We start from the raw sequence: 15,180 nt of genomic DNA, 5'->3' as shown, positions 1-15,180 counted from the left end.
AAGCTGCAATGTTGGCACTTTATTTTTTGGTTCGCTATCATATTTTTTATTGTAACTGCTATTTTTCTGCTGTTGGTTTTGATGTTTTTCTTTCCTTAGTTTACCTTGTTTTGCTGTAAAAGCAAAAGCTTGATAATAATCTCTACTAGCTTTTATTTTCTGCTGTTGGGGGTTACTCGAACAACAGTTTTCGTTTAATCTTATTGTTGAAATTTTAGGTTGTAGTTTGATTTCTTATCTAAAGCATACTTAGACCCTTAAACTGTTTTACCATTAGGACCTGTCACGTTTGCGGATTCTGACATATCATTTTCACCTACAACAATATAAAACTGGACTTTTTCTCCTTGTGCAAGAAACCTTAAGAATTTGTTAGGGTTGTTTTTGATGATAGCTGTATAATCAACAAAAACATCGCTGTTCTGATCATCACGATGAATAAAACCGTAACCTTTGCGAACATTAAACCATACTACTTGACCAGTTACTCCAATTGCATTAAAGTTTTTAGTTACCTGAGCTTTTTCTTTGGCTGTTTGTGACGCTTTAGTTATATTAAATGTTTTTGTGGGTAAGTAATGATGACACAACAAACACTGTGCTATGTTAACATTGTTACTACTATTCCAATTGTATGATTTTCTTGGTTTGAAATTATTTCTATCTTGATTATGTTGACGATAATTGTAATTATGATTATTACCATTATCTCTTAAATGAAAATTTTGTTGATTATTAGGAAGAACTCGCTTATGGTAATTTATTTTAGACTTATAATGACTTTGTTCATACTGCTGTAGTCTATCGTAATTAAATTGCTTAGGTATTAATGCGTTTTCTTTATAAGCATTCCATATGGCTTGTCCTTTTCTTTTAAAAACTTCTAAGCTTTCATCAAAATGTTCCCTAATCTTATATTTAATCGAAAAGGGCATTAAGCATGCAAGAAAAAACTTGATTCTGTCCTGCTCTGGACATTTGGCCCAACTTACGGCTGTTGAAAACACTTTATTATAAGTTGTACGCTCATTCCAAACTGGAACTTTATCTAAAATTTCAGCTAACTGATTGTCCCTATTAATAAAAAAGTTTTTTAAAGAACTGTGATTTCTTTCACCTCGTTCTGTCATTTTATAATAGTCTGACAACTCTTCTCTCGGCCAAAACCCAGTTAAAAATTTATACTTTTCTGTATTACTAGAAATATTTTCATTTAACATTTCCTCCTCGAAAAAACTAATAATATCACGAGGGTTTCTTACAAAGTCTAACCTTTTAAACTTTTTACTTAGTCTTTGCGCCTTAAATGTGTCGCTAAAGTTATTAAAATGATTTTGATTACTATTTTTGTAATCATAGTAAAAAGGTTCGCGTTTTTCTAGCATCGCACGTTCGTAATGTGGTGATCTAGACTGCTTTAAGCTATTATTTAACTTTTTTATTTGCTTTTGCAAAATTCTTAACTCTTCTTCATTTGTTAGCTGCTTAACTTTCCTTGATTTTCTAAATTGTTGTTGAATGCTGTTTGACGGATAAAATTCAGCATAATCATTCATCATCTCTGCTTGATGAGAATTATTAAGATTGATATCGTCATTGTTGTTTGTGTGCATTTATTCTGTTGACTGCTTAGAGATTCCAAACCAGAAAACTCAAGGTTCTTAATAGACACTGCGTGGTTTCCACTTTAAGAAAATAGGATATTTACTTACGAGCTAGTTTAATGAAGTTACAAACTTATTCCTAAGTTATGAATAAAACACACTTTGAATGAATGCAATTTACTTTATTTTTATAATAATTCTTGGTTCTGAAGAAAGAAACTATTAAATCACGACCTAAATAAAGTCTATAAAAAGTATTAACAATCGTAAAGTTATATAAAATACTAACATCAACTCCGCGATGTAGACGTTTTCTTTATTCTCGAAACGTTGAACTTAATCGTAACTTGATCGTAACGCGGAATAACTAAGCAACTAACGCGTATTTGAAATACAAACGCAAATATATACGCATTGAAATGAAAATAACTCCTTGAAATAATAAAAATGTTTCTTTTTAATACTGGAAGCACGTCACGAAATCTGCGTAAAACAGTTTACAACATCCGCTTTAAAATACGAAAATTAGATGTTAATATCATTACACTGTGATAAAAAAAGAATAATAACTTACCTACCGAGGATAAGGGTTAAAAGTGATAGTAAAATAATAAAAACTAAATTGAAAATAAAATTAAAATAGAAAATAAAAAGTAGAAAAATTTTAGTTTAACCCGTGCAAAATTGTCTACTCGTGCAAAAGTATCTTCGTGCGAATTAGTCTTTGTGCACTAGTGCAATTTTGTCCCCTCGTGCAATGTTGTACGCTCGTGCAAGTTAGACAGCTACCCGTTAGACTCATTCTAGTATGCAAGATATAGTTAAGTATTTGCATTATAAGAACTAAAATAAAGTTACTATAATTTGTAATTCTATTATGTTAAGCCTGTTCTCAAGTTTAGATAAAATATAGACTAAAAGCTTACATTTAATACGAGTACAACAAACAATACAAACCTTTTTTTCGTTGCTATCACAACACAGGGGACGGGCCTGTTTTGCACAAAAGTTCACTTTCACTCAATCTGTCAGTTTTGCACAAGTTGACTATTTTGCACGGAGGGTCAATTTAGCACGAAGCGTCATTTTTGCATGGTTGACTTGTCTAAGTCACCGCTACAATCGTCAACTACCGCTCACCAAGCCGGCAGGAGGAACCGCTTACCAACCAAGGGTTAGGGGTAACAGTGATAGTAACCCCCGCTACAATCGTTTCAAGTCGCTCTCCAAGCTGATCCGCTTACTAATTAGCTGAAACCAAGTACAACCCGTGCTAAACTGACGCCGTACAAAAATATCATTCCGAGCAGAAAAATGATTTCGTGCAAAAGTGACCTTGCCCCACAATACAACATTAGGGTCAAATTGCACGAGGGGATTAGATTGCACGATGATGACAAAATTGCACGAAGGGTCAATCTTGCACAATGATACTTTTCCACAAAGACAAATTTGCACGAGCGGAAAAAATTGCACGAAGTAACAACTTTGCACAGAGACATTTTTGCACGGGTTGAGATTTTTTTTTTTAATTTTTTTTTTCTGTTTTTTTTTCTAACTCTCGTGCAAAAATGACCCTTGGTGAAAAATTTTCTTTGTGCAATTTTGTCCCCTCGTGCAAATTTGTCTTTGTGGAAAAGTATCATTGTGCAAGATTGACCCTTCGTGCAATTTTGTCATCATCGTGCAATCTAATCCCCTCGTGCAATTTTAACCCGTTCCCACAACATTAAGTAATAAAAAAAATAGTCTCAAAGTTATTTATAGTAACTTTATTTGAAGTTTGTGCTCAACAAAAATACTAGACTAATTTACCCGTTAAACATATGAAGACTACCATTTATGATTTTAATTGAAAAAATACTTAGAATCTATTTTAGTAAGTTTATTTTACCTTTTTTAACTGAGTAAATTTACAGTTGTTGTACGCTAACACTTTGTTCGACTACTGGCATTAAATAAAAACAGCTTTACAAAGTCTGTAAATATTATAATGCATATTAGATAGAAACTGTGAACAATTTGTATTAGCTGTAAATATAGTGGTCATAAATTGGTGTTCGAATTAAAAATAACTCGATAAGATTATACAAACTTATATTATTAGCTTTCTAAATTTATACAGTAAAATTGGATAAAAAGTACTTAAAAATAAGTTTTAAAAAGTGCAATATGTTATTTTAAATATTAAAAAAACTCATAGGCTTTAAAACTTAAAGTAACAAAAAAATTAAGCTACAAAACAATGTAAGAAAAAAAGAAAAGTTGCCAACGTACATTCTTCTTACAAATCAATCAATTTCTAATTCCATCTCATAGCTGCTATCACAGAATGACACTACACACGTTAGTGATTTAAGTATTACACATAAACTCATTAATTGGTTCTACATGCTATAAACAATTTTTCATAAACAAAGTGTTGAACATTTTCTCGAGATAACTACCTATTTTTTTCCTTTTACATAGCTTTTTAACTAACGTTTTCAATTTTTTTAGTCTAATCTTTATAAGTAAATATACAACTTCCAAAGTTAATTTTCAAATTTTTTAAAAAATTAAACTTTTGTATCCAAATACTTTGTTTAAACTAACGGTGATTCGCTGCCTATAAAACATTTACTTTATACACATCAGTTTTATAGAATGTTATAACAAAGAGCTTTTTAGTTCTAACTTTTTCTACACTTTTAATTGTAAGTTAGTTGTTTTATAGGTTTTATGTCATTGTTTGTAGGTTAAGTACTTTAGTTTTAATACACACGTTGATTGGCGGTCTATAGATAAAAATTTAAGAGATACTTTTAACAGTTTTGTTTCCATTGGCCCAATAAAGTAATTTAATTTCGATGTTGTAATTTGTAAGTTATAATGATTTAGTAACTATTGACATAAAAAAAAATTAAATGAACAAATGAAGAATCTTAGCTAAATTCGATCGATAACAAAAGTTGTAAGAAAATGTTATTTATGAAATAAATTCATTTATTTATTTTTATCCGCAGTTGTTTTGATAACTGTAATTTAACTATGTTGGTTTATGTCGTAAGTGAAAACTCTATTGGATAAAATATAAAGTTTATATTATAAATCAGTTGATTCAAACATATTAAAAAAAGTGTTTGTATCGTTCTATTGAGTAGTATTTGCTTTAACAGTAGTATTTTTTTTTTGTTATTTTCTTGTAAAACGATAACAAGCCTAATTCTTATTAGTAAAATTTTTGATGAAAAAATAAAATTATATATTTTAGCGCTTACCTTTAAAAAAAATTTTAGATTTTTTGGTTTTTAATATCAAACTCAATACTAGTTATCAAGTTGCGAATTTTAGTAAATATGTAAAATACATTTTAGCCTACTGACTTTCTTAAATATCCTAATTCCTATAATCAAAATTCATAATGGTTACTGAATGAATGGTTTGTAATTTCCCTAAAATAAAACTACCATAAAAAGCATGGTGTTTGTAACCAACTTTTTTATCTGATAAAAGTACTTTTTTTTTCTAAATTATACATAACATGACTGTATTTTAAAATGCCTTAGATAATAATCTGAATTAAAAGAATGACAAAAAAATCAGCTTGACTTAAAAAGTTTTACAATACAAGTAACTTAAGTGTTCTAATATTCAATCCTTGTCTTAGTTTAGGTGTAGAAAACTAGGGCTAATTTTTTATTTAAATTAACTTAAAAACCATAAATAAAATAATAAGTTATTAAAAAGCTGTTTTTTTTTTAATTTTCACAGAGGGACATAATTATTCAGTATTTAATTTTGAATTTGATATATCAAAATATTTCAGAACAGTTCTTAATTTTAGTTAAAAATATCAATTCAACTACTGAGTTTTGTTTTTTGGTTTTTGGTTGGTCATTGATAATTGCTTTTATTGGGGTTATTAAGTAACACTGAAACATTATTTTTAATTAATTGTCTTGGCTAGGACTATAATCAATACAAAGAGGCTTTTTTAAGGGGAAATAAACAATCAAGTTAAAATATTAATATTTTAACTATTTGTAATAATATGAAGATTGGTTAAAAATGAAGGAGGATACACTTTTAATGATTTTTTTTTCAGCCATTTCGGTCATACCTCCATAAGAAATTTAATAAACTCCACTAATTTGATTCCTGAAAAGCTGCTTTAAACTGTGATAAGTGGTTAATATGTCTGAGAACTAAGATAACTTGTAAAATCTAAAGTGGACCCACAATCCACATAAAGCTTAAAAGCTCTATTTAAGAAAATATGTTGAAACTTTCTTTGGATTATTAATCAAAATTTTATGTGATTATAGTAAAGGGTGCTGATAAAATATCAAGTTGATTTTTTTTTTTACACCATAAAGTTTTTAATAGTTTTAATATAATACTAAAACTAGATAGTTGTAAACTTAAGGTTATAACATTGAAAATACAACTTCTTGTTCTTGAATTATTAGTCCAGCTAACCAAAATTAGATAGGCTATTCATAACAATTTTTGGTAGCTGTCAAATTTGCAAGAGGGCAAAATTTAAGAAGATACTTTTGCATGAGAGGATAAAATTGCACAAAGACACTTTTGAACAAAGGGTCACTTTTTCTTGTAGACACTTTTATACAAGCAGACAATTTTGCAAGGGTTGAATTTTTTTTTTGTTAATTTTATTTTTTATTATCACTGTTACCCCTTACCCTCTCGGTTGGTAACTTTTTTTTTTTTTTTAATTTTTTTTATCATTATCAATTTTTTTTACTTTACTGTTACCCCTAATCCTTACCCTCAGTCGGTATTTTTTTTTTAATTATTTTTTTTTTGTAATATTTTTTTAGTTATTTTTATTTAATTTTTACTATAACTTTCACCCCTAACTCTTACCCTCAGGCAATAATTCTTTTTTTTTTTTTTTAATGTAACTTTTTCTTTCTCTTTTTTTACTCCCGTGCAAAAATGACCCTCTGTGCAAAATTGACCCTTGGTGCAAAATTGTCTTCATGCAATTTTGTTCTCTTCTGCAATTTAGTCCCCTCGTGCAATTTTGTCTTTGTGAAAACATATCTTTGTGCAATTTAGTAACCTTATGCAATTTTGACCCGTTCCCAAAAATTTCACCCCACTAAACTATACTTTTTTTATTTTACAAACACATATTCTTCTCTTCACTTTTGGAGACTTTGTATACACTTATGAATTATATTTATATACATTGTATAAATTATTTGTTGGTATCCTATAGTTTACTCCTACTAGTTTATAAGTAAATTATTCGATCATTTTTATCTGTTTACTCTTTTCAGTCCTGACCAGGAACTAAACTGTATCTTGGTGTATGATTAAACAATAAAAAGGTTTTGCAAACCCAGCTACTTGGACAAAAATTTTTGATTGCTTTGTTTTTTTGTTCAATAAACGTATTTTAAAACACTTGAATGTTGATCCAAAACTTTGTTTAATGCTGTTTAAAGCAAATAATTCTTATTGACTTACTATAAAATATATAAAGCATTTAGAAAAAAATTAAAAGCAAACTTTACTCTATAAAAGTAACTTTAATAGAATAAATTATAACAATATGACTATAAAATGCTATTAAAAAAAATGAAGGTGAAAATTGCTTAGCTTAGTGGTTCTCATACTTTTGAAATATGTGCATTGTAGATAAGTAAAGAAAAAGTTATGTGCCCAGCACATTGTATGTGAATACATTTTTTATATAAATGACATTTGTAAAAGAGACTAAGTAGATTTTTTTTTGTTTTTTGTCTACTATAAACGGTCTGAATAAATTCTAATATAAAATATTGTTGATTTATTGAATGAGTTATCATAAATAAATGGTGCATAGCTCAAAGAGCAAACTTAATTGACAAACGCTGTAAGTATTCAACTTCTTTTATCATTATGATGAAATACTTTTATTCTTAATTTTTATTTGACTGTAACTTTACTTGACTTTTACCTTTATCTATGTGCATTATTGTTTTCATTTAATTTGTGCTGTAATTTATAAGTAATTTAAATTTAACTAATATTCTAGTTTTGTTTTCTTTGCTATTAAATTTAGTGTTTTACTTTTAAGTATATATCTTTACTTTGCAAAATTTTAAATGATAAACTTTTTTTTTACTTTATGAAAACTTTAAAAATAATACCAGCAACATGACAATCAAAAAAAGTACATTTTAAACCAGTTCTAAAAAGTCAAATAAAATCTTTGTTTTCAGTTATATTTTTGTGGTAGTAAACTTAATAAAATGTCTGATACAATAAATGCAGTTTGTTGTCTTAAGGGGGAACAAGGATATGGTACAATTAAATTGGAACAGAGCAAATCTGGAGGCGCAGTTTCTATTACTGGACAACTAAGTAAATTAACTGAAGGTCAAGTTTTTTAATATTTTAATTTTACATAAAAGTAACTTTTTAAAGGAGTATTAGTTAAAAAATAATTTGATATTAATAGTATCTGACTTGTTTATACAAGTGTTTTTAATTTGTAAGTCAAGTGACTATGTATAACAATATAAAAATATTATCTTAATTTAATTACATTTTATTTTAAGCGTGTTTTGGAAAAATTGTTTTATGTTGTTTTTGCTTAAATAGCTTTTAATTAAAAAAAATTGTTATACATATTTATGTTGTAGTATAACAATATATATGTTAAGTTCACTTGTATTTTACCAATTATGTTATATGTCATTCCTATATTATAAAATATAAAAGTTTTTTTTCAATCTTGATGATAAATATATCTGTTCAGGTTTAAATTTATATTTTCTTTCTTTAACTTGTGTGTTAATCATACACTTCAACTATATATTTTAAATTTACTGTTTTTTTATTGATGTATTCTAAATTAGTTTTATGTAATTAGTTATTTATGTAGTTCTGGCTTTTTTTTTAATAAAAAATTTCAAGTTAGTTAATAATTTTTAGGTTAAGCTAGGCTAGTTGTTATTACTTTTTTGATGACAAAAAAATAGTGCACAGTTACTTACTCTAGAAAAGTTCTGAGCACAATAGTCTATTTAGTATATACTTTTTACTACTAACACATATAGCTTTAGATATAATTAAAGATATATTACACACTTGTTTAGAAGTACTTTACAAATCAAAATTTTATATCATAAAACCCATAACTTAGTACAGTGCTTCCTCGCTAATCCGGCCAAGTTGGGCAAGATTTTTTTGAAAATACGGCCGGATTTGCCTTTGGCCGGATAAGAACAAAATATTGCTTTTTTTACAAATTATCTACCTTTGTTATATTTTGAATGTATATAACAAAACGTACTATAAATATCTGTTAGTTTAATTTATTTTACTTTATTCAAAGAAAAAAGAATTAAAACAGACAAAACTAAACAAAACAAAATTTTATAAGTTCGAAATTAATGGAAAAAAACTACACTGTTAACACTTTAACTAAATTAAGATTTTTTTTTGAAAAAATAAAAAATGGAACATTGTTTTACATTGCTTTCTCGTTTATTTTTGTTCACGTTCCTGACGAAACCAAATGTAAAGGGCGCTGTCTAGCTTGTCAAAGACGCCTCCCTCTACTTTTTTTGCCGTTTTAGCAGCTCCAATTAGTCCCAGCTCCTCCTTTTCGGCTTTAAACTTTTTGAATTTTTCTTCGCCTCTCAAAATGTCATTTAAAGTTGACTTACCAATGTTAAACTGGCTCATTATAACAGCTTTAGGCACATTATAGTTTACCATTTCGCAAACTTTTAACTTGTTTTTAATTGATAGTTGAACGCGTTTTCGTTTCTTTGCTGTCTTATCCATTTTTTAACCAGATATGTTGATTGTAGTATATTAAAGTGTAACTTGCTTAGCAAAGACAAAAAACTTGCAAATGAATAATAAACAAGTTTGTTTCAACTGAGCGGGAAAAGTATGAAAAAAAAACTTAAGATTATACAAATGATACTTTATTATGATGTAACAATATATTGCTTGCATACTTATAAAACGTAAATTGAATACTTTTTCGAAGTAAAATGAAATTAAACGCTAAAAACGCTAAAGTAAATAAGTCAACTTCTCGACTAAAACCGGCCGGATTAGCAAGGAACCGGATTAGCGAGGACCGGATTAGCAAGGAAGCACTGTATAACCCATATTGTTGATAACTTAGATAGTTAACTTATATGATTATAGTGTACCTTACATCCACACTATAACCCATACTTTATTTTTTAACTTAACTTAGAACTTAATATACTGAATGGCTACTATATATGCTACTTATAAAAACTAGAATGGTAATGAATGAATATGTTGTATAAAACAACCACGCAAACAACGATAATAATAAGAAATCTATACTTCAAAATGTTTTAAATAAATGGTTTTAAAACCTTCTTACACAATTCAATTTATGAGTACATATTTTAAGATATGTATAAAATAGCATTAAATTAAACTACTTAAAGTTAAAATCAAAAAACTGCTTATAAGAAATAACAATATTTGAAAAATAACTTTACATAAAACAACAAAAATACAAATGTCTATTTGAACAACATGTTAGCAGCAGCAAGGTGGTCTAGAATGAATCCCCTCTCCAACTGATGAGTATTTATATATGACTTAAATATGAAATTACAAAATTGCATCAGTAAAACATGTGAGCTTGGATGAACAATACTTTTCTCAAAACTTTTCATTAAATCAAAACAGTTATCTAATGCAGTTTTAAATCCTGTTACAAGATAAATTGTATTCACACCCTGTGCGCAACTGTACACTTTGAGGAACACTGATATAAGTTACACTTACACAAACAGGTAAACATGGGTTCCACATTCACCAATATGGTGATCACACAAATGGCTGTGCTTCAACGGGAGGACACTTCAACCCACATTCTAAAGAACATGGATGCCCTAATGATGAAAATAGGCATGTAGGCGACCTCGGAAATATCATAGCTGACAAAGATGGAAATGCTGTTGTTAGTTTTTCAAAACTTGTTTATTATAGTACAATTTATAACTTGTTATCCTAGTTTTAATTTTTTGTTGAGATTGAGTTTAAAGACCCAAAAGTGTGTACTTTTGAAAACCTGGAGGAAATCAGGAAAACCTGGAAAAAAGTTTGAAAAAACGAATGGCAACCCTGTACAGTAACAACAAACAAATAAAATTCTTATTCAGTTTAATTTGTTGTTCTATGTTTTGGTTTTTAGAATCATAGTTAAAGTATAAAAATATATTTAATTTGTGCTTATAGATTATATTTTAACACATTATATTTACTATAAATATCGTTTTAATTGTTTAAGATGGAAGTATTTATTAGCATTTTTTAGTAAACACAAACATATGCGTCTTACCAACGAAGTTGTCAATATTATAGTTTTTTGTAAAATTTTTGTTTAGATATGAAAATAACTTTTTTTTGGTAAAATACACTTTTTGAAAGTATTACAAACTTGTTTTTAGCTTATGGCTGAACTTTAATATAAGTGTGTATGTATATTATCTGTATTATTAATCATTACAGTGAAAACATGTTTTATACTTCTTATATCAAAGTACATTATCAACCAAGATATACTTTGCAAGTAATAGTGAAAAATGTATGTTTTTATTTATAAAAATAAGTTATTACTTGTGCAGTTTTTACAACAATGGGCGGAAGTTGTGATATGTGGGCGGAAGTTGTGATATGCATGAAAAACTTACAGTATTCTTTTTATTTATTTGGATAAGTATCCATCTTTTATAGTTCATTGTTGTAAACCTTTATTTTAAGTATTTTTGAACAATAGAGTTAGTTTCTAATCAAAATTTACCTAATATAGTTGTCAAATAATATGTTTACATAAATATTTATGCAAAGTAGCTATTTTATATTATCAAACTGAAATTTTCCTTAAATATTAATTTTAGCTATTGTACGTCCTCTGAAGACTTTTAAAACTACAATTTTTCTTATTGAAAAGTTGTATATACATTTTATACAGCTCAGACTTTTTACATTTATTTAAAACATATTAACATTTTTCCCACTCAACATTTTCTTTGCTCTATGAATTTTTATTAAAGGTATAGTTTGTGAAATGTATTAAGTAAATTATGAAAAATGAAAACCTTATTAAGATTTTAGCTCAAATTTAAATGTAAATTAAATAGATTTTAACATTATAGTGTTTAAAATAATTATTGTCTAGAGAAATAGTAAAGATTTCATTTTTTTTATAGCCACGCATGTTTAACTTGTTTGTATAGTAAATCAAACTTTGCACACGGTTTTAATTTTTCAAGTTAAAACTTGTTAAATATTCACTAAATAGTAGCTCTATAGTTCGTTAGTTAATACTTTAAACTGAATAGTTATTTTGCACTTAAATAACTCAAAGACGAAAATATTTGTTTTTAATATTCTAAGTTTTTATAAAAGTAGATAGCTTTAATTAAAATAACAAACTTTTTAATACTTTTTGTTTGTGGTTGTAGCACAACTTATATTTATGACATTATGGGGTATAAAAGGGGGTAAGGGTATAATTTTAACAAAAAATATTGTTAGCTCTTACATGAAAACTTAAAAAGTATGAACTGTAAGTCACTTTTTTTAAACTAAGCTATAAATTTTAATGATAACTAAGCTAATTTTACAATTTTTAAAATATTGTAGTTTTCTAAATATGTTTTTAAACAAGTGACCGCAGTTTTTTAATTGTAAATTTTAATAAAGGTTTAAATTTTACTAAAAACCTATCTACATTTTTATTTTTTATCTTGAGAGACATCAAGCTTACAGAAAACATTTGTTAATAGTTTGAATAACTTCATGTATTTAAATTATAAATTAATAAATAAATTTTATAAAAGTTCAACTAAAAATTTAGACTATTAAAGTTCAAGTGAATGATTTAAATATAAACAATGGACTTTGAATTAAAAAAGTTTAAAATGTTGTTTAGAAATAAATGATTATTAATAAAATAGTCTTTTTTCGTCTTCTTTGTGATAAGGAACCAATAAGAGTTACCTACTTCTTTCTCTTATATCTCAAAAATATCACTTTGAATTTTGTTAAGCAAAAGTGTTGGATAGCTAGTATACCAATTCACAAAATAATACCAGCTTGTAAAAAACAAAGCTTTGATAGTTACTTGTTTCATGTATATATAGAAACAGTTTAATTTCAGTATTGATATTAGTTTATGAAAATTAACAGGTTGACATCAAAGATAGCCAAGTGACACTAATTGGTGCCAACTCGGTCATAGGAAGGGCTTTTGTGGTGCATGTTGGTGAGGACGACCTTGGAAGGGGTGGTTTCGATGATTCCAAAAAAACAGGGCATGCGGGGGGAAGGCTCGCTTGTGGAGTTATTGGATTGAGCCAGTAATAATAAAAATGTAGTGTCCTTATTAATCAAGTAGCATTTAAGCAATTAAGCTCAAAAAAGTTAATTTCGTTTTTTTTTTATTGCTCAATACAAATATTAACTTGAATTTTTTTTTTTTGTTAAAAATCTTAATTACTAAAACTATGTATGCCTTCTTTAATGTTGTATAAAAGTAGTATAATACATTTTATTTTAAACCTTTTGTTTTAAACCAGCAAAAAAAAAACTACATAGAAAATTAAAAGCACTCAATAAATCAACAAATCGAAAATAAAATAATTATAAATCAAAAAAGGTTCCAAATCCAGTTTCACTTATACTTTATAAAGTATATAGAAGTACAAGTATAGAAAAACGTCGTTAGTTTTTGAGTACTTTTCAAAATGTTATTGTTATACTCTAACGAGTTCGTTTCGTTCATATATTTTATAAGCTAACATAATAATCAACTAATATTTTTGAACATCATCGAAAACACATTTATTAATGCATACTTGTAGCTATTACAATGTAAAAAAAAAAAAAAAATTTGTTCAACAAAATTCTACATTATACATTTTTTAAACTCTTTTCGGTTTTAGTTGGAAAAATAGAAATATTGTACTTATAGATAACTTCAACTTTTTCAAGCAGAAATTCATATGTGTTAGACTTGATGAAAAAACACTAAGTTAGTTAAATATATAAATAAATCAACCCAAAACTTTTCACTATAAATCAAAACTAATAAATAATAGAACTTGAAGTTTCCAACAAAAGTTTTTTTATGTTCAAAATCTCGTTCTTAACTTTTTGCTCTATATTCACAATATTAATTTTTTTTGATAAATAGTTAAAACTTTTTTGGTATAGATTCAAAATATACCGGTGATTATCTTTATTAAATAACAAATGTGCATTTTTATTTTGTGGATAAATTAAAAACACACTTAAAAATTTCAATTACCATCTTATTCGTAATTGACAACTTTCAATGGAACTACTGCTGCTTATCAAAAATGCCTTTTTTTCTAAGCATTATATTTCTTAAACAAAAATTTTACATTTCAAAAGTCATGCTCTTAGCATATATTCTATTACTGAAGATGTTTGAGTGGTACTGAAAAACTTTTTAATGCAAATCAGTAAAAGTCTTTGTAATAAAGGTATAAACTTGTTTGGTAGTTGTGCTAAAAGTATTGGAAATGCTATCTTATCAAGGGGAACCGTTCAGTTCCAACCCGCGCACAATTCCCACCCGATCAATTCCAAATCAAATCCCACCCAATCATTTCCCACCTGAATCAAATCCAACACGATCATTTCCCACCCGATCAAATCCAACTCGAATCATTTCCTACCCGAATCAAATTCCAGCCGATCAATCCAACCCGAATCAAATCCCACCCAAATCATTTCCCACCCGATCATTTCCCACCCGAATCAATTCCCATCCACATAATTCCTAATTATCAAACCCGGTTTTATTTATTCTTGTACGAGTTAAAAATTTTAAAATGTTTGGAACTCACATTAAAATTTTAGTCTTTGTATTTTTAAAAATCATTTGAAATATGAAATTAGTATGGTAAAAATTATTTTTTTTATTTAAGCTAAAATTGTTACTGTTGCTTATTTTATCATGTTTTTAGTTTAATGTCAGTTGTATTTGTTGGTAACAACGATAGTTAAATAATTACGACTTGCGAGCAAAATTATGTTGGTCTGTTACTTGTAAAATGCTATCATTCTTAATAAAGTTTAATCCAGATCAGGTTTAAATAATAATTAAGTTTTTAGTATCGGAACCATTTTCTATCATGTTAACTAATTTATGTCCAATTAATTTTTTTTTGTACGAGTTGGAACAATTGACATTGACACTTAAATATATTTTAGTTTTTGAAATTAATTAAAACAACAAAATCAAGTTTTTTTAGTATCCGAACTATTTTTTATAACAAAGTGTTCTACGGTAACCGATTTATGTCAGATTAATTCTATCTTTGTAACGACTATAGAAATTAATATTGCTCGGCATAATTTTTTTTAAGTGCAATTTTTAAAAACATTTTGTTTTATTAAGCTTAATGTTTCATATTTCTTGTTTAAAACAATACTTCCTAAATTTAATTTAACAACAATATTAAGTATTTGATGCCTGCGGCGCGAATAGCTTATTATAGAGAATTTGGTCTTTTTAAAAAAATATTTGTTATTCAAAAAAGTT

General features: G+C 27.1%; 1 protein-coding gene across 1 annotated transcript; it reads left to right on the top strand.

Annotated features, from left to right (window-relative positions):
- Positions 1-7,823: 7,823 nt before the first annotated feature.
- Positions 7,824-13,077, top strand: LOC145849158 (superoxide dismutase [Cu-Zn]-like). The gene is made up of 3 exons (XM_082954259.1): positions 7,824-7,976; positions 10,397-10,563; positions 12,798-13,077. Exons 1-3 carry the CDS (start codon positions 7,850-7,852, stop codon positions 12,969-12,971), a joined length of 468 nt encoding a protein of 155 aa, XP_082810385.1. The 5' UTR covers positions 7,824-7,849; the 3' UTR covers positions 12,972-13,077.
- Positions 13,078-15,180: the final 2,103 nt, after the last annotated feature.

This window comes from Thalia democratica, chromosome 1 (assembly GCF_965202585.1).
Source record: "Thalia democratica chromosome 1, ktThaDemo2.hap1.1, whole genome shotgun sequence".
NCBI lineage: Eukaryota > Metazoa > Chordata > Thaliacea > Salpida > Salpidae > Thalia > Thalia democratica.
This window is presented reverse-complemented; position numbering and strand designations above follow the sequence as displayed.

Excerpts from the sequence above, each read along its gene's own strand:
- LOC145849158 (XM_082954259.1), top strand. The coding sequence starts at position 7,850 with ATGTCTGATACAATAAATGCAGTTTGTTGTCTTAAGGGGGAACAAGGA. Across the intron at positions 7,977-10,396 it reads ACTAAGTAAATTAACTGAAG|GTAAACATGGGTTCCACATT; the intron begins GTCAAGTTTTTT and ends TTACACAAACAG. Across the intron at positions 10,564-12,797 it reads ACAAAGATGGAAATGCTGTT|GTTGACATCAAAGATAGCCA; the intron begins GTTAGTTTTTCA and ends GAAAATTAACAG.